Source organism: Aptenodytes patagonicus, chromosome 1 (genome assembly GCF_965638725.1).
Source record: "Aptenodytes patagonicus chromosome 1, bAptPat1.pri.cur, whole genome shotgun sequence".
Lineage (NCBI taxonomy): Eukaryota > Metazoa > Chordata > Aves > Sphenisciformes > Spheniscidae > Aptenodytes > Aptenodytes patagonicus.
Genome location: NC_134949.1, coordinates 47,685,169 through 47,707,739, shown reverse-complemented (window position 1 = coordinate 47,707,739; position 22,571 = coordinate 47,685,169). Strand labels below are relative to the sequence as shown.

At 39.1% G+C, this 22,571-nt stretch overlaps 1 protein-coding gene across 1 annotated transcript; it reads right to left on the bottom strand.

The window, feature by feature from the left end:
* Positions 1-1,278: 1,278 nt before the first annotated feature.
* NTS (neurotensin) lies at positions 1,279-21,020 on the bottom strand. Its single transcript, XM_076333931.1, has 4 exons — positions 20,782-21,020; positions 15,632-15,693; positions 9,221-9,445; positions 1,279-7,143 (listed from the first exon to the last, which is right to left on the bottom strand). The coding sequence occupies exons 1-4, from the start codon at positions 20,840-20,842 to the stop codon at positions 6,997-6,999; spliced, it is 495 nt and encodes a 164-aa protein (XP_076190046.1). The 5' UTR covers positions 20,843-21,020; the 3' UTR covers positions 1,279-6,996.
* Positions 21,021-22,571: the final 1,551 nt, after the last annotated feature.

The window sequence follows — 22,571 nt, the reverse complement described above, 5'->3', positions numbered from 1 at the left end:
AATGAGCTTCTGCTTTATGATAAGGCCTTCTCCTTGGAGCTAAGTTTTCTTCTGTTCTTTTTCATAGCTCTTAAAAGGTCTTCCTTGCCTCCTGCATGGATACCATGATGTCTTCTAATTCTGAGATCAGTGTGAGAAAATGGTGCTAATTTGCTTGAGACACAGATTCAAACCACAAGCCTTCTTGAACCTGGGCAGATTGGTGTGGATAACCCCAAACTATTAACAGCAATCTGTATTTCTGCCCTACTCAGTACTGATATTCCTGGCTCTGCACAACTTACTGAATGATTGAACTGACTCTGATTTGTGTCATTCCTGACCCTTGCCACCCACTCTCTCCTTTTCCTGATCAGCTTTCTTTAGTTGTTCCAGTTTCATCTTAAAAACTCTCAATTTGAAACCTCTTCAGTTTTAAGCTGCTTTTCTTGATTCAAGGGAAGTGTTGGGAATGGGGGCCAGATGGTTGCCCTTACTACCCTCTGCTGGGAACTCCCCTTCTTTTCAGAATAACCTGTATCTTCTAGTTCATACAGCCTATGTACACTTTAGTCCTCAACTAACACTAACCTAGCAAGACTTAACTCAGTATTAGATTCCCTTTCCTCCTTTCTCCCTGACTTTCCCCTCCCTTTCTCCCTCCCGCCATCCAAATACCTATGACCCATGTCTCAGCCAGCTCTGACACTCTTTGGCTTGGAGCCAGACAGAAGGAATACCCAGTTAACATCTTCCCACATTTTCTCATTAAGTCCCTTATCTGTCTGTATTTCGTTTCCCATTTGCTTGTTCCCTTACAGCCCCTTTCAGTTCAACTCTCTAACACAGAAATCTGTAAAACCACAAAAGTAAAGTGGAGGTACATGTAATATTCATAACTCCCTCATTCTCCACAGGCAGGGTCTTGGAATAGTAACTCTTAACTCCACTATAATGAAAAAAATGCCTTCAGTAAATGTAAACTTTTGAGGAGAATGGAGGTTAAGTATTCACCAAGGATTTCACCTTCAAAAGCAGCTGCAATCTTAGTACTTCAGTGCCTTCTGCATATTAAAGACAATCATTTAGAAATTTGTGTCATTATTGTCTATTTCTGCAGCAAATGGCAAAAGTATCATGGTACCATAGTATTCTGCAGTTACATATCCCCATAAGTTATACTTTATTTGCTGTAAAATTCAGAATAATTTGAATAAACTCTTCATTCATGGGTACATACACATATACCTTTGCTCCATGTGGTGTTATTCCTTCTTTTTGAACAGAACAAAAGGTATGTTGTCTGTTCCAAACAGCTCTTTATTTAAAAGATCATTAAATAAAATACCAAAACACAACAACTGCAGTATATGTGTTATACAACTACCCTAAAGATTTGGTAATACAGAAAAATAACCAAGAGATTTCATTCATGCAAGAACTATTAAGTAAACTATTTCTAAGACCTTTTCTATACCTACTATAAAATAGCAAATCTTTTTTTTTTTTTTCCCCTGAGGAGGATTGTTTTAACCATAGGGATTATTCATCCAATCAACTAAAATGTTTTTTGCATCCTAACAAAAGGCTTTACAATATTAGATTCTAGGAACAGTTGTCTTTAAATACATACAAACAATATAGTTCTGAAAAAAAATTTCGGAGGAACCACACCATTCATTCCAGACAAAATGATTCCCAAGTCATATTGCTCTGTGACAACTTTAAGAAAATAATGCACAATATAGCACATACTAGTTATTTTTTTTCTTTTTTTTTTTTTGTGTACACATTTATTTTAGACCTTGAGTTACATATTTATAGGGAGAAAAAATCTTAAATTCTAAAGTATTGGATTACAAAAATCTGTTATGCAGCTTGGATTTTTAAATACTGACTCAGAAAAAGCTGCAATAATGATGTCAAGATTGCCTTTTAGGACATCTCCAGTCTATCCTCAAGATCAGATTCACTGACGTACAAACCCAGCAGTTTTTCATTCACATACTGTTAACACTTTGTTAAGCAGCTTAGACACCACATCTGGACAGAGGTCCTCAGGATGCTGGCAGTCCTTTATGAAAACAACGTGTAGACTAACTGAGAAGCTCCTTAGGTACACATAAGAGAAACACATCCTGCAAAAGATTCCTACAACCAAACTCCAAGAGTAAAACAGAAAATGGTTCCAGACTAATACTGCACTGTAACTGTTGAGACAAAACAGACTGGTACTTGACCCACTGGGAGCTCAAACAGACAAATGTTATTCCTTGGTAATTCCAGTCCAGTTATGTAAAGTCCCATCTTTTCCTTCTGTATGAGGGGACATGAGGAGTCTCCTGAGACAACAGCTGTACACCCTCATCTATTTGGAAAAAGCAAGTCTTAGTTGGGCAACTAACAGCTCCTGAAGGCTTTATCTTTCTTAATAGCTGACACCCCTCCAAAAGTTCCTGGGTGGCTCCCATGCCGTTTCCCCATATTGCCACCTCAGGAGTCATTCAGCCAGCCAAAGCTTGCCTCCTAATGAGGTACCACAAAGCTCTTTCTAGTCCACTGATTATTGGGTCTGTCAGACCCATCCAAGCATCCTGAATCTGACAGGTTTTGAAATCTGATCATCAACATTGTGCTTTTATATGTGTCTTAATGTGACACCTGCTGGATTCAAGAGATTAGATGAGCATGTCAATTTTCAGTAACAATGAATAAAAACAAACAAGTATGTTTTAGCTCCTCTTGTTGACAAAGCTTAAAAATGTGATTCAGATGCTCCCTGGCAGTCCAGTAAATGGAGGGAAATAAAAATCATTTGACGTCTATTTGTTACTTTATTTAGATGTCAGGGCTATTTACTTAATTATTTATCTATCGATTTATTTATTTGCAGGTTTGTGCAGCCGCACTCATGACTTTTGAATGCTTCAATTTGGTAGCAACGAAAATCTCATTCCCCAGGTTCCTTGTGAAGATCAACCCCTCCCTCCACTTTCTTTGCTTCCTGAACAGCAAGGTACAAGTTCTGACTCTATCGTTATGTCACAGAAGTCAGTATACTTTATTTTGCAGGTTCTCTGCAACTCTTGTTTTATGACTGCCTTCAGTCAGTCCCGTATTTTGGATGTGGAAAACATCAATGATCAGTCTGGAACCCTGGTTCCAGAAGAACCTGCTCCTCTTCCTGCCCTCCTACACTCAAGTATTATAGTGGTGGCTTGCATCTTCAATTTGATACCGCATAGTGCAAACTGATAACTAATCTTGGGGAAAAAGAATAAAGATCAAGACCAAATTATCATGCCTCCATTATGTGTTAGTTAAGAGTAGGGTATGAGGCATAGCCACAATCATACATCGCAAAATTAAATCTTTTAATCTGCAAACTCCACATTTCATCCACTCTGTTCACACCACAGGCATTAAGTTCTTACATAAAACACAGAACAAAGTTTAGACTTATAATAGAAAAGACAGAAAACAGCAAATTTTATAATATACCACAAGCAAGACTCAAGGAGTCTGAAGACTTATTTTATCACCACATTTAACCTTGAGAACAGTAACTGTTATTTTTTAATGTTTCATTTAAAGAAAAACTAACAAATATATGCTTCAGAGATGATAAAATTATTCATTTCTCGATGTTTTACTTTTCTGGTGTAGGGCATTTGTAAGATTATGGATGGTAACTATTAAAAATATATAAAATCAAATCTCAGTTACATTTAATTCTACATTAGAAATAACTGAGAGGTTTCTGCAATTGCTCTGTATGACAATATCCAATATTTTAGGAGTATGAGAAATAACTAAGTATAAAGTTTCCGAATAATTGGTATAATTATTCATCTATGAACTTCGTAAAAACATCAGCAATGGAATATGTAGGAAAAATGTGCTCCTCTGCAGAGACAGAGAAAGACAGCAAATAATTGCCTTTATGAAACAAAATTGTCCATATCAAGAGGCAGTTCTTTAAGCCAAGGTAGCAATCTGAGTTAATGGTCTTCAAAACATTTTTAAACTTAAAGCAATTATGAGCTGGTGAAAAAAGAAAAGCAAAAAAAAAAGCTGTCTGAATTTACAAATCTTTACATATTGTGAGGGCCTCCTCTGGCTTGAACTTCATTCAGCACCCACTGCTGCTGCAGATACAGCATTGATTTTGCAGGCAATGCACAGCTAGGGCCAAGGCAGGTACCCCGAGGATCCCACTGAAAGAATGTGCGAAATAGAGACAAATATGCATAAGCTGCCTATTTTTTTGCTGCCATCATCCAAAAAGGAGGGCTAAAAAAAGGCTGCAGTTCCACAGCAGGGAGGTCATCAGGAGGTAGCAACAGCTAGAAGTGAGAGGAGATTTCAAGAAAATAACAGTCCCCCAGAGATCTAAATATCCCTTAACTGCTCTGTGTATCTGGCTTAATCGTATGGTTTAAGTGTGTTTTCTAACATTTTAATGCTGCTATGCTCGCTTTTCACCAATGACCAATAAGCTGAAATGCCAGCATTGGCTTTTGTATCTTTACTGACCATGTTACAGTCATGGATATAGTTTCCTCATCTAGTTAGGACTGTCTCTCACTCTGGGTGCCATCCCTCAGCTCCCTGAACACCTCCATCAGAGGCTAGGGAACAACTGAACAAGCTACCTCCTGCCATACTTTAAGCTCTGCCTCCTCCAGTGACACACAGTAGCTGACCGTGTGTGGATTCACAGCGTGCTGAAAGGAAATGGGTTATTTTAAGCCATTTTCAGCCAGTCTGGCTAATCTTAACTCTGCACTGCAAGGAACACGTACACAGTCACAGGGTAAGTTCCACTTGACTGAGGAGCACTAGATGAGGGTGGAACAGTTAATCATCGTTATTTGAGGTCCTCTGCCATCACCCGGAATATCTAAATCACCTCCAAAATGAAACATGGAAGGGTGCTTTTGTTTTCAAAAATGTTAACATTCTCTATCAGATGACAACCACATTACCTTACCCTTTTTTTTTTTTTAACTCTCATACTCTTAAACTGAACACGAGAGAAAAATATCATAGCAACCTATTTCTTTTTGTCTTATTCTTCTGTGTTGCCCATGAAATAGTGATCTGAAGTTTCTTTTCTTTTTTCCTCATATATTGCTAGCAGTGAATTTTGGAACAAACTCTGTTCTGCTTTGTTATTTCAGACCAACACGTAATTTAGAATTTAAAGTGTCCATAATAGGACTAGGGAGCTTGTAGGTTTGTTGGAAAGAGGGATGTTTCTTAGCCACTTGAGAGCATACTGTCTCTCCAGTCTAATTCTACAACAGTTTCATAAAAAAATAAGGGGTATGAATCTACTAGAACCTTATTTAAGCAAAGCCCTTAAGCGCATTAAGCATTTAAAACATTGAGACCAAATGTGCTTAAGTGCTTTGCTGTATTAAAGTCATAACGATTATTACAGTAATGAGTGTATGCTCAGTTATATCTTGTGAGTGCATGCATTTAGTGGCTATTGAATAAATAAACTGATTAATAACATTTGCAGTGAGAAAAGGAAATATAATTAGCTTTAATATAGTGAAAATACATTTTACTGTAAAAAAACATCCCTCCCCATGTAACAAAGTTGGTATAACCATTGGTATGGGTATGTTTTTTCTATGCATATCCCTGTATATATTTAATAATAATTGACAGAAAATCTGACCTGTGAGAGGATTTGGAAATTCTCTGAGTGTTTTTTTTTCTGGCAGTTTGTTGGAATAGCATTGCTTTGAGGAAATACCTCAAACAGAAAACGGGTTTTCAAAAGCAATGTCTGGTTTTTGCCTCCTTGTCTCAGCATCCAGGCTTCACAGGTCTTGGACTACCCCTCTATTTTGACTGTTGTTGTGACCCCCAGTTCTTTCAGACTCTTTTGCTCCAGACTGGAACCCAGGATCATTGAGATCCTGAGTCCCATGTATATATCACAGACACAGAGCTGGAAAATCTGTAAGTTTCAGGTGGCACTTGATTCCTCATGGCTTGAAAACAATTTTTTCCATGCTGGGAGCTTCCCTCTCCATCAGCTTCCAAGACTGTCTTTAACCCCTGAAACTGCCTGTTGTTATTACAAATTTGTAGAGGGAGGGAAAGGAAATGCCTTTTAATTTTAAGTTTAAGATGTTCTAATTTTAATTCCTCTTTCAAGTATTTCTCCCAAGTTTCTCATATAACTGAATTAGTATTTTAACAGTAACAGCACAGGAGCATGAATCAGCTTTTATTTTTGTCTTTTTTTTTTTTTCTGAGCATTCATAGATTAGGTAAATACTGTAAATTCTTTTACTAATTTAATAAACTGTTTTCCTTATTTAGTCAGTGATACACAAGACTGAAGCACATCTGAGTTTGTTCTCACTAGCATACTCTCATTTATGTATTGTTTTCTTAAATTATGACTCTTCAGTGGCAAGTTAGGAGTCAAGAACTTAAAATTCATTTACAAGCAGGCTATTTAAAATACAAATTTTGAATTTGCCATTTAATAGTTAGCTAATAGTATTTCCTTCCTTCCTTAGACCTAATCCCTAATAAATTAAACTGGCCAATATATAAAATATTGTGGCAATTCTGACTAGTGTATTACACAAAAATTTGCAAGCATATATATGTTTGAGGTGTTGCATTAAGAAATCGTAAGATTCTCAGTAGGGTTTATGGACAATATCAATTTACTTGGTGTATGTCAGTGTGCTTTATAAAATAGAAAAAGACTACAATATTGTCGGAAATATGTTGAAATCTCAGTTTTGTACAATACATCATGCTTAGAAACTAGATTTATTTGCAAATGTATTGGTCCAATTAATCTCAAGTAGGAAAAAATCACAATCAAGAAACAGCAATTGCAAAAAAGACACAGTTATGTTACCATCTTGATGATTTTCCATAGTATATTTTCACACAAGTATGATTTTAGATTTAAATAAGATAATCATAACGCACAGTTACCTATAAACTAAATATACAATGTTTTCTTCTGCTGCATCAGTAATATGAACTTCTCTTGAGTATGTATGGTCTTCTAGCTTTGTTCACATGTAGCTGCCGTTTCAGAATATAGGGATTTTTTCTTTTCATTATTTCCTTGTCTTGGCTTGAGTTCTCTACATCAAAAGCATCTTGCTGAAGTAACTGTAGGATGCAAGAAGAGACACAATGTTATCAGCTTTTTTTGGTAATGAAGATTATCAATTCCTATAAAGTTTTATAAAACTTTATTTTAACATCTGCCACCAAGAAAAATGTTTACCGTAATAGTTGCAGGTTTAAAAAAAAAAAAAAGGAAGAAAAAAAAAAGCCCAAAACTCAAGACACAAAACTACGATCAGGCTAAAGATGAGCTGAATCCTACAGAGGTGATATTTAAATTCCACTGAAACAAATGAGATCGTTGGTTTTGACTAGAGAGAAAAGCTGGTATGTCCTCCTTGGACTAAAACGCAAACTGACTGAAAACTTCCTAATGATTGTCACTCTGTAATCACTCATTTAGGCTAAACACCTCCTAAAACACCCACTGCTTGCTGGTTTCAGCTTTTGAGCAATATTTTTATCTGCTACTTCCTACAGCTAAAAAATCAAAATGTGTAATAAACAAATAAGAAATGAAATAAAGCACAAGAAAGCCAAAATTTTGTCAATCAAAATTTCTTATATAACTGTGTTTTGAGTTTTACTTGGAGTTTTTGAAGTGTTTTGTTCAGATTCGTTCTTGCTTTATCTGTTAAGATTTCATCCATTCTCACCATGTTCTTCCATGGTCAAGTACAGTCCTACTGTCTGTCTGAAAGATATTAAACTGAAAACATTTTTATACTCACCTCAGTATTTCCCTAAGCAATCAAACTCTGTTACTCACTTAATTACTTAATAAATGAGTGCTCATCTAAATTCTATTGAAATGAATGGAAAGACTCTCATGGTTTCAACAGACTTTGGAGTCAATCCTGGATGAATAAGATCACAAGAACTTCTTTCATTACATAAATTGTTTATTTCAAGCCTTCTTCAATCCTTCCCCCTCTGGCTCTGTCCCTTCTTCTTTTATTGTGTCTTATAAACCTCTGCACTGCATAAGCATGTTCCTAAGCTGGGAGAATAATATTTTTTTTCAATTTCACATGCAGTACTGTTAGAAGTGATGATTCCCAACCACCACAAGAGGTGATGCAACTGCAAAACAAGGAACTGTGATTAAGCCACATGGGCTATTGCATATAGTCAGTTCAATGGTAGCTCCTTTTCAGCAATAAATGTACTGATGAAGAGAGTCCTCAGAAAACTCTGGTTCTCAAGGATGTTGCAGTCTTTTGTATGGACCATCCCAGCTAATATGCAGGATTGAGAATAAGCCTGCAAATACAGAGCTGTGATTCAGCAAACAAAAGAGGATCAAGATTCAGGCAGACTGTCCATGAACCTGCAATAGCTGAAGAAAATGGGTTTACTGGAAAGTGGCTAGTGACACTGAGATATCTTTTTTCGCTGTGCAAAGCAGCTTTTAGTGTAATATATAACAACGCAAGTGGATTGTGCCCAGTGTGCCTCTGTGTGATCATTGCACTAAGATAAATATCACAAATGGACTATAAACAATCACTATTTAAGAGCAGCAATCCTCATATAATCAGTGTCAACTTCCAGGGTCCTCTTTAGGTGTGGGGAAGCGAAAAGCAAGAGTTCCCTTGCTACCAGTTTCCTAGCAATGATAAGAAGCCCAGAGAACCTGGTAAAATTACTCGTACACATGGGCACGTGTCCATGCATTTTGAATCCTGTTTGCCTTAGGGCCTTAAAAGGGTTTTCAGAAACCTGAATACTGCCTACATTTAGTTATGCCTCAATAAATCTGCAGTAACTTCACGTCTGTTAAGCAGGTATTAATTTTGTGTTCTGGCATAGAGCTCACTTTCATGTGTTTGTTTGGTTCCTTGGAATGGCTACAAAGAGTGGAGAAAGTATGTAGTTAAGAATAGTTCTTATTTATCCATGGGTCTTTATAAAAAACAGACACTCAGCTTGTCAGAAACTACATTAATTCACAACTCTTTCAATAAGAGGCATATTAGAGGTGTTAGAGAATATAAAAAAGGGAAGGAAAGCTTAGACAATGTGACAGGTCACATGGATATGGATTTTAAAACATCACTACAAACAGAGCCTGAGAGTTTAATAGCAGCTGAAACATGCATTTGTGACAGACTTTTACCTCCCAATGCTGAAAGGCTCTGCTGTGGCAAACTTTTTGGAGTTGATATACTGTCAGCATTGCTTCCAAGCTGAAGCCATCCAGAGCAGCAGGAAACTGTCTTCCTGAAACAAGATCCTCTTCATCTACCTCTACTGTTTCCCCCACTTGGTTGTTTATGTTGTTGACAAGATTGCAGACATTTAGCAGGGTCATTTTCCAGTAAGGAAGTTTTGCTCTGTTAATCTGAAAATACAAATACCCACTATTTAACGTGTTGCAATTTTTGTTTTGTTTTTTAGTAATAATGTGTGACATTCAAACATTTTGGTAGGAACAAGTTTGTGTGTTTGAAGTACTTTTCATCTGCTCAACTTTTAGACAATAATTAGAGAGTGCTGAAATTAGGACAACTCATTTATTAAACACACCAAGTCTGCTTCCCCACAGCCTTACCCCCCAGGTAGATATACACGGTGAAAAACTAAACTGCTACCAAACCAGAATGGTAGCATTTCATAGTCATTCTGCACAGGGGCAAACAAAAACACAGATGGAAATTAATATAAATTCACGGGTGTAAATCAGGACAATGAGTCAAACCCACTGGATAAATTCCCAGTACTGGAATCCAAGGTGGATGCCTGTGGTTAACTAGATGCTCCTCCCCAGTTCAGAACAAATACCAGTCATTTCAAAATTCCCTGAGAAAAGGAACGGAGTCCCTGCTTCAGGGCAAGCTGTCTGATGAGGCTGGGTCTGAAGTTATGGAATCTGTAAGCCCCAGGAGTTTTGGATGCTGGAGAGTCCTGAGCCTGGGATATGTGAATTGAAGGTCTACAGGCTCAGATGAAGATGGAGCAAAGATGAAACAGACCTGTGCAAACAATGTATTCTTGATTTGGTAACTGCACTGAAAAATTCAGACCAACTGTATTTAGGTGGTCCGTAATGGATCTGGTCAGAGATGTTACAGAAAGACAGAAACAGAAATTTCACCATGGTTTGTCTCGAATTTTGCTTGCTCCAGTATCTTGCATTATTTAGGAGTTATTTAACTTTTAAATCCTCTTAAAAAATGTTGAGAAAAATAATTTTTACTTTTCTACTAGTACTGTTGTTTCCAAGCAGTTGTGGCAGTAGTCTTCTTTAGTTTTGATTACAAATAGAAAAAATTAAGTGAAAAACCTAATTCCTACCTCATTCACTGCTTTTCATGTCTTTGCCGCTTTCTTGGTTCTCCCAGTATTAATTTCTTTCAAATTGTATTTGTTTTAGTGGTGAGTATAGAAATTAGTTTCCTTAAACTAGAACTGGTGACATAGCGATCTCCAATCAAAAGCCAAATAGCAAATTCCTATTTATTACTGGCAAGGGCTTCCTTGCTGTGCACATTAGGATTACACTTTACCTATGAACTGAAGTGTAGTTGCTTCTTTTCCTGGATGTACAAAGTTAAATATAGGTATTACATTTACACAGACATTGCCTTTTACATACTGACAGCATTAATTAAGAGTGTGGATGCAGTGCTTACTTAGCTGAACATTAGGTAATCACATAATCTGTTGTTTCTTTAAAGCACCTTCCTAACAAAGGGGCATTGTATGCAAGATTTATGCATATTCACCATACTTTACTATTTTTTGAGGGAAAAGAAGGAAAATGGAGAGGAGTGAGGAAGAAACAAGAAAAGCTGGCATCACTATTAGCATTAGTTACAAAAAATTCCCTTTTGGCCATAATCATTATTCCAATATACATCTGATATATGCATGCCTTTCAAAATGAGAATAATTTAGCCCTTTAATAAAACCACTATGTGTTCTCAGATTACTGACAGGGCTCAGGAAAAAAAAAAAGTATTTTGTTTTGAGGCTAAGAAGAAAACAAATCTCAAATCTTATTCAGAAGCTTGAAATTGCTTCTGCATTGTTTACTTTGAGCTCATCTGTTGTCCCATCTAGGTGCCCTAATTAGTCTGTCGAATTATTTGAAAAGATGTGACAGGTTCAAAACAGAAATTAACCTCTTTGCAGAATGTCTAATGTAATTAACAGAAGTTAAACCAGCAAAAAGAGCAAGCGTCCACTGCAACTTCAAAATCTTCTTTGGTCTGTTTTAAAATATTTGTGAAATATAAAAATATGGATCTTCCCATGACAAATGAGGAGGCTTTTCCAGTGCACTTCTCTCTCCTGGGTATATGAAAGAAATGTGAGCTAGCACTACAATAGCTAAATTGCAATGAAGAATAAAATCTAGGGGCAGTGCTATGTGAGCAAGTCAGAGTTCTGAGTTAAAAAAAACCCCAAAATATTCCAATGGATGGAAACAGAAAAGAAAGGGAAAGGATAGGGAAATTTGTTATGCCTTCTTGCATAATTTATAGAATCTTTTTGATCTAAAGTTACTACTTTATGTTAGCCTGATGCATGTCTATGTTTAAAGGAACTTTCCTCTGTATATTAGTAAAAAACTTAAATAGCAGACTTCATTAGGTGAAATTGGTCTTAGCTGCTACTTATGAGGTTAGGGGAAAAAAATTTTGCAGTGCTGCCTGCAAGCATATTTCGTTTGTTAAGGGAGTCTAATTCCCCTTAATACCACACATCTATTACCTCAAAGTATTTTTACTTGGGTACACCTGCTTCTGACTTACACTGCTGCCAGTTCACAGAATGAGACAATAAAGCATTAAGAACTTCAGTCAAGACTGCAATTTTTTTTTTAACTGAACATGGAGCTCTCCAGGTCACGTCCAGTCACTGAACAGAGCAGTCATGTTACTTTGCTACTCTGCTTCACTATTACAGCAAACATTACAATCAAACAACTTTGTTTTACAGGTTATGGGAAATCTCTGAGGCGATTATCCTAACGGAATATGTGAAAATACAGTTTAAGATGACCGTAACCCAAATGTTCAGGTACATTTCCAATGTGTGATGTATTTTCCACACAGGTCTAAGCAATACCAACTACAGTTGCTCAAGACATATTTTAGAAAACACCTACACAAGAGATCAAGGAACCCGTATCTGCCAAGATGGAACTAATTTTTTTAAGATTAACTTGAAATATATCTGGGAGTGACCTGAAGGAACAAAAGAGACTGCAGTATGAATCAGAATTTAAAAGTTATTAATGCTGAGGTGAGTATGAATTTCTATTGCTGAACACGCTTCTGAGATAAGACTCGGATATATGGTTTCCCACACCTCATATATCTTTAAAGAGAATTTTAAATCATCATAGAAACTGAAATGAGCTTCAGAATGTTTCCTTTTTTGACAACAGGCTTGTCCTATGAAAGATTAAAGAGAATCCCAAGTTATAACTTATCTGGTATCTTTTTCTTTCCATTTCTGGTTGAATGATACCCCTGATAGTTTGTTGAAGATACTTCTTATGTCATAATCCATACCTCCCAAATGCTATTTTTTTTTTAGAAAAAGAAAGTTCAGTTCTCTTTTATATTCTTGTCTTTATCTAGTGAAAGCAGATGAAAAACAAATTCATAACCAAGTAAAACCCAAGGTAATGGAGGATCTCTATGGTTTCATTTTGGAATAGTAGTTGAATTTTGTTCAGAATGTAACCATAGTAATATTAAAAATACTGTCTTTAAGCAGATATGGTATTGAGTTGTTACAGTGGAAGTTTCTCCATGGTGTATACTAATGCCTGTAAACGTAATGAATTTTTATGTGATGACTGAGTGAGGAAGTCAGTAACTCCTGAGCTGTAAACTCATCTGCCGCAGACAAGGAAACTAAACTGTCCAGGCACATACAGTCAGCAATAGGCATCCTAGAACACTAAGAAGTTCAGAGAGTCCAAGACTTCGGAAAATTAATGTGAGTGCGGATCCCAAAGGTGGAGTATATTCTAGTGATGATGCATTCTTCAAGGAAATACTTCTTTTTTTTCTTTTTTTTTTTTCTTTAAATAGCATCATCTCAATCTTGTTTGAGTTCAGGACGTTCTTCATGCAAGTGGTGGTTTCAGGCAAGCATTTAGGAAGCTGGGAATAGAGCTATCTATTTGATATAAAAGAGAGACAGCAGATAACTGTCTGCATGTTTGTGACACTTCAGGTTGTGTTGTCTTACCAGATCTTCCAAATGGCTCTTTGGATTTTATCTTAGAGGAAAGAGAGATAAAGCATTTTAGGGACTTGTTTGATCCCTGTATCTTCTTTGAGATGTAACAGCAGGGAAGGGTGATAAACTGTATTAAATGTTGAAGACAGGTTGTAATAAGCATGGACATACTTCTTTAAAGACGGAGAGTGATTCAGCAGAGAGATGACTTTAAAGAGCAGTTTGAAAAGGGCCAGTAGACACTGGACAGCAATCTGTGAAGTCAAAAGCATACAGTAACTCTTTCCATAATATTGGATAGACTACTGAATGTTGCAAAAGGTGTGTGCTTAAACCCTAGCTGTAGTCTTGATACTATACTTCACAAGTGCCTACTTAGGAATATCTTTTCTGTCAAATACTAGAACCACAAGTGATAATCCACTTTGCTGCATTTTTAGATCTGAGCTTTCATAAACAATTTTTTCTTTTTTTTTCCTAATCTTAATGCTATTTAAATCGTCTGGATTTCCCTTGCTGTTTATTACCAAGTCAGTGTCAAAGATGGCTAATGCAATTTAACAGTAATTGCCCTCAACTGGAACCAGATCTCAGGCACAATACAAGACAGTTATTACACATACCATTCTCAAATTTGTCTCTCACACCAGAGCCATACTTTTGTTCTAATGAGGGTTAAAAGCTATCAGAGGACAACAGAAAAAAATAAAAAGACTTTGTCATTTCAGTAATGAATGGAATAGTGGTATGCCTCTTGTAGAAGCACTTAGGCACATTTTTTAGTGGTTCCACCACACCTTACTTTGATGTCAACAGACAATATATATTGAACTAATGAATTTTAGATGGTGATTTAAGGCAGTATAATGTAGAATTAAAGCAATGTCTCCACCATGCATCTACTGCTTCTGTCAACTTCAGGTGTCGCTTGACTTATGGTGCATACCATAAGGAAATTGAATAGCAAGCTACATGATGTAAAACAACATATAAGAGTACTATGGCAAACATCATTACATTATAAACTGGTGTGCTATATTTGTGCATTTTAGTTACCTGAGATTGTGCTCTGTGCTGAGAGGGAGGGAAAGATGGAAGTGGAAGTTAGGTTCACAGTTCCACTAAAGTCAGTAGCAGAAATACCAATAGCTGCAGGGTTTCCTCCCAGGGCATAGTATGCTTTGCCACACAGAGAAAGAACTATTTTTGTCAGGCTCCTACATTTAAATTTGTCTCAGGAAAAGAGTATCTATTAAATCTTTCTGTACCTTAGAGAAACAAGTGGCAAACAGGTTTATTTGGCATCTAAGGTTAATTACCACGCCAGTAAAGAACATGGGAACCTAAGAACCGCCAGACCAGATCAAAACAATGTATTTTCTGGCCTCATTTCTTATTCCAGTCTATTCAAAGGATCCTATGAAAAAGCTCACATATAAGCAAATACAATAAATACAGAAGTCTTCCAGGTAGGTTTTGTCCTTAACCTTCAACTAGTCGTTGGCTTATGAAATTCTGTTTTTGGTGAAATTTTTCATTTCTCATTTCATTTTCCATTGAATTTAAGCATCACTTGAACTTCGTTAGAACAAAGAATGAAAACGTTCAACCTTAAGCCCATCGCTCTTGTTTCAGGGTTTGTTCTTTGACATGTTGCTGAAGAAGTATTAGATGTATATATTTCTTAGATCATTCGTGGAAAATAACAGTGTTGAAAAAGTGTTTGTCTATCAGCCTGTTCAATACATATGTGCAACACTTGCTGCTTCACCTTGTCAATGAGATTGGAACTGAATTTTTGTCTATTTGTATTAAATAACACGTACATCGTTCACAGTCTGGCAACTTGTCAAGGAAATGTCACTTATCAGATTATTCCTGTACTAACACTATGATTAAATTCCTAAACCAAAATCAGCATATGTATTAACAGTTTTTGCTTTATGACTATCTTAATGTTATGTGCATATAGGAAAAGTTCTGCATAAAAATAGCACTTACGGATTTGACTCAAGGTTAATTTAGCTTTCATCAGGCATAATCCTATTGGAAACACATTTCCTCATATAAATTTACATCTCTGCACATAACACAGTTTTGACAGTTTAATGAAAGTACCAGTGTTAAGAGTGAGGAGCACTTTTAGTGTGTCACATCAACACCTTTAAATTTCCTTTGAACTGGAGAAAATCTTGCACCACAGTAATGTCTAGCACTGAACTTTTCGGCCTAGACCATAGGTTATTACTTTGTGCAAAGACTTCTGGGTTTGTAATGAGAATTCATTTGCTCCCTACCTGTCAGCTAAAAGAGGAAAAATAATTACCTTTGATGTGTACATATTGGTCAATAAATCTGCTTCTAACGCTTTCATTTCCTCTTCTGAATCTGGGAATAAACCAGAAACATGTGTTTATTATTTCATCGTAAATCATGGGCATTTCAATTCAGCATACAGAATTTAGATATATCAATTAATTTTGAAAAACAAACAAACAAACAAAAACCAACCAACCAAACTTAGATAAAAACACAGCAAAGTGATCTAGAGGGACTGTGAGGAGTCTTCAGGTAACAGCAACATTATGTTAAAATGGATACTCACTACCTTTTTAAAGCACGATCAAGCTTATTGAAGTGAATGAAATGATTCATTAATCTCAGTTCACTGGTAGACAGGCCCACTAATCTGCAGCCCCTTCAGTAAACAAAACTGCAGTAATACTCTTCATTCAAAATCAGTATGATTTTCATAATCACTATTTGTCACCTCTGCTTACTTTGGAAGAAGATTTTGGATATTTATTTTCAAAGAATATTTATTTAAGTAGCAGCTAAGTGTTTATATGAATGGAAGTTATGATTACTTGACAAGATTTAGTCTTGATTATTCTTGGTTAAATTAAGAATATTTTTACTAATATGAGGGAATTGAGCTTGACCAGTTTGTGATACAAGCTCTTGACAATGCATATACCAAAATAAAAGTATTCTGACTGAAAGTCTTAGGATTTTCTTTACTAATTTAATTGGCCTTTGATAGCTCAGCAGACTTGCAAGACCTGTGATTTGGTGAATAGGGTAAAAATTGCTGTAGAAAAAAAGCCACAAAGTTTTCTGCTTTGTGCTGTACAGAATCACAAGGAAGATCTGGTGCCTTGAAAATGTAGCAGCAATCACAGCTCAAAGATGAGATATATACAGAAATCAGTTAAGTCTTCAGGCGAAACAGTGGGATTGAGTGCACCCTCAGCAAGTTTGCAGATGACACCAAGCTGAGTGGTGCGATTGACACACCAGAGGAACGGGATGCCATCCAGAGGGACCTGGACAAGCTCAAGAAGTGGGCCTGTGTGAACCTCGTGAGGTTTAACAAGGCCAAGTGCAAGGTCCTGCACGGGCAACCCCCGCTATCAATACAGGCTGGGGGATGAAGGGATTGAGAGCAGCCCTGCTGAGAAGGACTTGGGGGTACTGGTGGATGAAAAGATGGACATGAGCCAGCAATGTGCACTCGCAGCCCAGAAGGTCAACTGTATCCTGGGCTGCATCAAAAGAAGCATGGCCAGCAGGTCGAGGGAGGTGATTCTGCCCCTCTACTCTGCTCTGGTGAGACCCCACCTGGAGTACTGCGTCCAGCTCTGGAGCCCTCAGCATAAGAAAGACACAGACCTGTTGGAGCGGGTCCAGAGGAGGGTCACAAAAAAGATCAGAAGGATGGAACACCTCTCCTGTGAAGAAAGGCTGAGAGAGTTGGGGTTGTTCAGCCTAGAGAAGAGAAGGCTTTGGGGAGACCTTACTGCAGCCTAGCAGTACTTAAAGGGGGCTTATAAAAGAGATGGGGGCAGACTTTTTATCAGGGCCTGTTGCGACAGGACAAGGGGGAATGGCTTTAAACTAAAGGGGGGTAGATTTAGACTAGGTATAAGGAAGACATTTTTTACGCTGAGGGTGGTGAAGCACTGGCACAGGTTGCTCAGAGAGGTGGTGGATGCCCCATCCCTGGAAACATTCAAGGTCAGGTTGGACGGGGCTCTGAGCAACCTGATCTAGTTGAAGATGTCCCTGCCCATGGGCAGATGACCTTTAAGGGTCCCTTCCAACCCAAACTATTCTATGATTCTATGATTCTATGAAACAGAGTTCCACATGGCTTTTAGCTTTCCTGGAATACCAGCAGTCCAAAGCCAAACAATATGCTTACTTATATTTAAAACCAAATTAAACCAAAATCTATTCCATATTCACATGTCATATCTCACTTTCATTAAAATTATCAATGCTGTTGGCATGTAACACCCCACCACACAATCTGTGGATAGATTCTGCCTATGCCTTCATTTCAGGGATCATCACCATGTTGTGTCACTACCTTTCACAGAACATGAGACTGTAAGGGACCTTTTATACAAATATGTGCTAGTATGTCATAGATTTCTGCTAGCACAGGAAGCCAACTATTATAATGCTCTTAAAAATCGATCATGTTCAATCTTAATAACAAGAACTCACCACCACCACCACTGTGTTTCTTCTTTGGGGAATTCTTCCAAACTACCTTGGTTATTTGCCTTCTTCTAATTTCAAGCCTAATTTATTTCTAATTACAAATTTATTAATGGTTTGTATATAACTTCCTTCACTATAAATGATACCTTTCTATTTGTAATATTTACTCATGTATTTTTTGAGAGCAATCACAGCCCTTCCCAGCTTAGATTTTTAGGGTGTGCTCACATGGTGATTAGCAAACAAATGCAAGATCACTGTGCCTTTTGGACATAAACCATTCCCCTGGAAATCCCATAAATACTCCACTGAAAGGCTATGCCCAGAGCTATTAGGCTCTCATCTATTCTCCTTTCTTGTTAATAGCCTTGTATTGCCTAACTCCTCAGAGTGGCCCTCCTCTGTGCCTGATGTGATCTCAAAACAGCACAGCATAGTACAGTTTGGATCAGAAGCCTCAGTACTTAACTACCTTAATGCTTACCATTAGCTACAGGAAGTAGCCCTCTCACACATTTTTTTATTTTGTTTGTCTTTCATGGCTGAAAAACTTCAGTATCTAAAATGAGGTCAGATAATATGACCAAGTTTTTTATCTCCTCAGACGTTTCCAACAGCTGTTCTTCTGTTAAAAGGAGTTTTTAATAGGAACTTCTATTATTTCCTAAGCTATTGCATTTTGTACTGTTGCACTGCTTCTCGTTTCTATTATTCAGGTCATCAAAAACTTCTGTTGTGTTATGCTGACCTTCCTCTGTAGTGATGCCCTGTTCACCTTTGCATTACCAGCACACTACATTCATTCATTCTTACTTCTTGCATTGAAGTTGTTATTGAAAATATTAAATAAGACTGGTTTGTAGATCAGTATTACAGCAAGTCACTAGCAACTAATCTCCAACCTAATGCCTTCCGTCCCTTCCAGCACTACTGGTTGTCAGTGTTACCTAATCTCTTAACTGCTTTACCATTAGCCAAAGTTCTGCTGGCAGCACAAGATCACCTCAGCTGAATTTCTACTAACGACAGCAGCAGCTCTTGTGAATGGGTGAGCGGCACAGGTGTGACAGCATCATGATTTGCGGTGTCTTGGGTCATACCAGCTGAGGACAATGAAAGGAGTGTGTCTGGTTAGCACCTGGTTTTTATAATCTATAGAGGATGGATGATAGCTTCCACACCGTCAAGGCTGGAAGATAGCTGCAGTCGTGGAAGATAGGTAGGTATTAAGAAACGTTTTGATTGAGAAAAGAAGTCTGGAGGACATTATTCAGGAACCTGGTCAAGATTCCTCAAGTGAAGAATAAAGCCAGGCTTGGAGGAGGAGAAGGGAGCACGTCCAGGTAATTCAGGAGTGAAAGACACAGATGAGGAGTAAAAGCATAAAAAGAGCAGACTCTGAGAGCAATGTATAAAAAGTCTGGTTAAATGTTACTATTCAAATCAGAGGGAAATTCACACAGTTTGATGTCCTCTTGATTCACTTCTTATTTACAAGAAATATAGCTTCTATTCATATATTCAAATTCTACAGGAATAGTTACATTCTACAGGCACACACTTTCCCCTGAGGGGAAACATTTTCAAAAGAAAATTAAAATGAATGATCATTTTCTTTATGACATAACTGTCCATATTAGTTAAAACATAAGCTTCTCCATGGCATTTCTCATTTAAATATAATTTCACATTTTCAAGCAAATAAACCATCATGTCAGTTACACATACAATTTTGTTTCTGGGGTTTTTTTATGAGCCTATTTTAATTTCCACCAAAATTTTTTCTTTAGTGGGCTTTCATTCAGGCTCTACAAACAGTTGAATTAAAAACTGCCTCACTGAAAATACTAGTCAAGTATTTGTTTAAAAAGCTTCAAATATATGGGGAGAAAAAAAATATTAAGCCTTGTCACTAAGATCACCAGTTCTCTACAATATACAGAATTATTATGTTTAAACTGTGATAAAATGCAGGTATTACATGTGTTACATTTTTCTTCTACAGAAGAATACAAATTCGAAACTTTCATCTAAAGTGAGAATTAGGAATTCTGAGTCCTCCTGAATACTGAAGCTGAAAAACGAAGCTACTTGTAAATTTTCTTTTTAAATTTTGTGGAGTTAAAAATTAATTTGCAAGTTAGTTAAGATTGGATTTTGAAGCCTATTCTGCTTCATGTCTGTGTGTGTACACCTGTTTAATCGCCAGTGACTTATGACTATATACCTATCTTTGGTCATAAACTTAGGGCATAACTGACACACACTTAGCTGTGTCATTTTCCAAAGGAGCAGGCAATGCGTTTTAATATGCGGTCCTCTTTTTTTAGGTTTCTAAAGCAACTGCTTTTGGAGTAGAAATGCACTTACATTAACCTTTCTATTGTGTGACCTGCATCTGATTCAGCATTTTTTGTCATAATTTCAAATCAGTTGCTAGCATTTGTTCCCCAGAATACTAAAATTTTATTTCTGTCACTAAAAAGTTACTAAAGTGCATATATATTCATGTTGATTTGGATTATGGCACCTATCCATATGAGTTGCAGAAATTATAATTTCTATGATAGTTTGGAAATACATTGTGTTCAATAAATCACAAATGAGGCAACATAATCAAGCAGATGGTCTACACTGATGTACGCTTCCAACGACTAGTCTACACTAACTGCCATGGTATGGACGGTGTGAGGAGGAATGGTTTCTATGAAGGGAGAAAGTTAAGGGAGCGACAGAAAAAACGATGCTGGCCAGAGCCCGTTATCAGGGCCAGCTCCTTGGCGCCCACTGGGTACCGCGCTAGCCCGAAGCGACTTCACCTCCTTCCTTTAGGTCCCTCCGGAGGCTCCGGGAGCGGCTCGGTGCCCACCGGTCAGAGAGGCTCCGGGGGACGGCGGCGAGCGCAAAGCCCGCGTTGTGGGGGCGCGCCCGGGCGGAGGGCGGTGCGGGGCGCCGGCGGGGGCTTACCTGAGCAGAGGCTGCAGGAGGCCAAGGCCAGCAGCACCACGCACACCAGCTGGGCTCTCATCCTTCCCGCGCCGCCCTCTAGAAAGTAAAGTCCATAAATCCTGGGGAGAGACGGAGAGAGAGAGACACACACACAGACAGACAGAGCCCCGCCGCTCCGCGCCGCTCCGCGCCCTCAGCACGCGCACTGGCGGGCGGCTGCAGGCACCAGACGGGGGACCCGGACCCTTCCCCAACTATATAAGCCGCGGGGTGATGTCACGGCGGTGCCGCCATCGTCTCCTGATGAAGCACCCTCCCTCCTCCCCCTCCACCTGCCCCCCCCCCCCCCCCCGCTGCCCCCTCTCCGCCGCTCCGCGCCCGCCAGCGTTGACGCCACTCGCCTCCTGACGCATGCGGAGCCCCGCGGGGCGCGCAGCGGGGCGCGTAGCAACCCTCCGCACCCACCGCCGCGGGGCGCGGCCGGACCGGGTTTCTCCCGAAAGGGAACTATCGTCTGATCTGGAAAAGCCCCGAAATAATTCCTTTTTTAAATATTTAAAAACAAAAGTTACCGCAGTTGCTCGGACCCCTGGCGTGTGCGGTGCGCCGTGTCAGGGGCGGGAGCGGCCGCGCCTAAGCGTGGGCACCGCGCGTAGCGCCGCGGACCTCGTGCGGTCGTCGTCCGATGCGCTTTGTCTGTCATCTCTTTTAACCTTTCCCTACAGCGAGGGAAAAAAAAAAAAAAAAATCAGGGAGAGAACCGCACACCGGTCACTGGCAGGGGTGTGACACCGGGCAGGGAGAGGGGAGTTAAACCGGGGGTGGGCAGGGGGTGCGTGACATCGGCACGGGCAGGGGTATAACCCTGGGCATGGGCAGGGGTGTTACAGCGGGCATGGGTAGCGGGGGTGGGGTGGGGGGGAGCCTGTGTGAGAGAGGGAGCGATGGAGAAAGATAACGGGAAAGTCACTCGATAAAGATTTTTCATCGATGCGCAAAAAATTCTAATACCCGACATGGCGAGACTTCTGTTACTTCTGAGGAGTGCGTGCCGTAAGCCAACAGCTACGGTTGCAAGAGAGTGAGCGCTCCTAAGAGACATTTCTCTTGACAGGTACTTTTCCTGGTTGATTTTTACAATAGATATCTTTCCTCAACGACCAGCAAAGAACAGGCTTAGTGAACGGCATCCAGAGCTCAAGACCCAGGAAAACACGCGGGCGACCCGAGGCGGGAGGCAGCGCGGCGGCGGTGCCGGCGCGCACTGCCGCGGGAGGGGGCGCGGTGGCAGCGGGCGGCGGCGGGGGGGCGCGGAGGGCGCGGGGTCCCCCGTCTCTTCATCGCACGCCCTGCCCTCCGTGCGTGCACGGGTAGCCGGTATCTGTTCCGGGCTGCCCTTCTGCCTTCTGGATTTCAGCTCCTGAGCCGTAAAAACCACAGAAATTGTCCGAAGTGGAGGGTAGGGCAGAGTAATCTTTAACGTATACAAATGTAAAGCTGAAGACTCGCATCAGCCTCCATCGAGCTACTGCTTTTTTTTCTCTGATACAGACAAATGCTCCATCTGTTAAATGCAGATACTACAGTGCGGAACATTTTGATCTCTGTGAATACATTTAAGGACAGATACACATGCCATACACATCAGGAACGCACTCCGTGAATGGTAGATTCTGCTAGCGTGGATGTTCTCTTCACTGCAGAAAGTTTCCCTTTAAAATGCAAAGAGCAGTGACGGGTGCTGCTTTCCTCCAGTACCCTCTGTGCCTATCTATGCGACTGAATAGATGCCACAGAAACAGAAAACA

What these genes read in the sequence shown, in the direction of transcription:
- NTS (XM_076333931.1), bottom strand. Translation starts at nt 20,842, where the DNA reads ATGAGAGCCCAGCTGGTGTGCGTGGTGCTGCTGGCCTTGGCCTCCTGC. An exon ending in CCAATATGTACACATCAAAG is followed by an intron (nt 9,446 to 15,631) that starts GTAATTATTTTT and finishes TTGTATTTTCAG; the next exon opens with ATTAACAGAGCAAAACTTCC. An exon ending in GAGCCTTTCAGCATTGGGAG is followed by an intron (nt 7,144 to 9,220) that starts GTAAAAGTCTGT and finishes TGCATCCTACAG; the next exon opens with TTACTTCAGCAAGATGCTTT.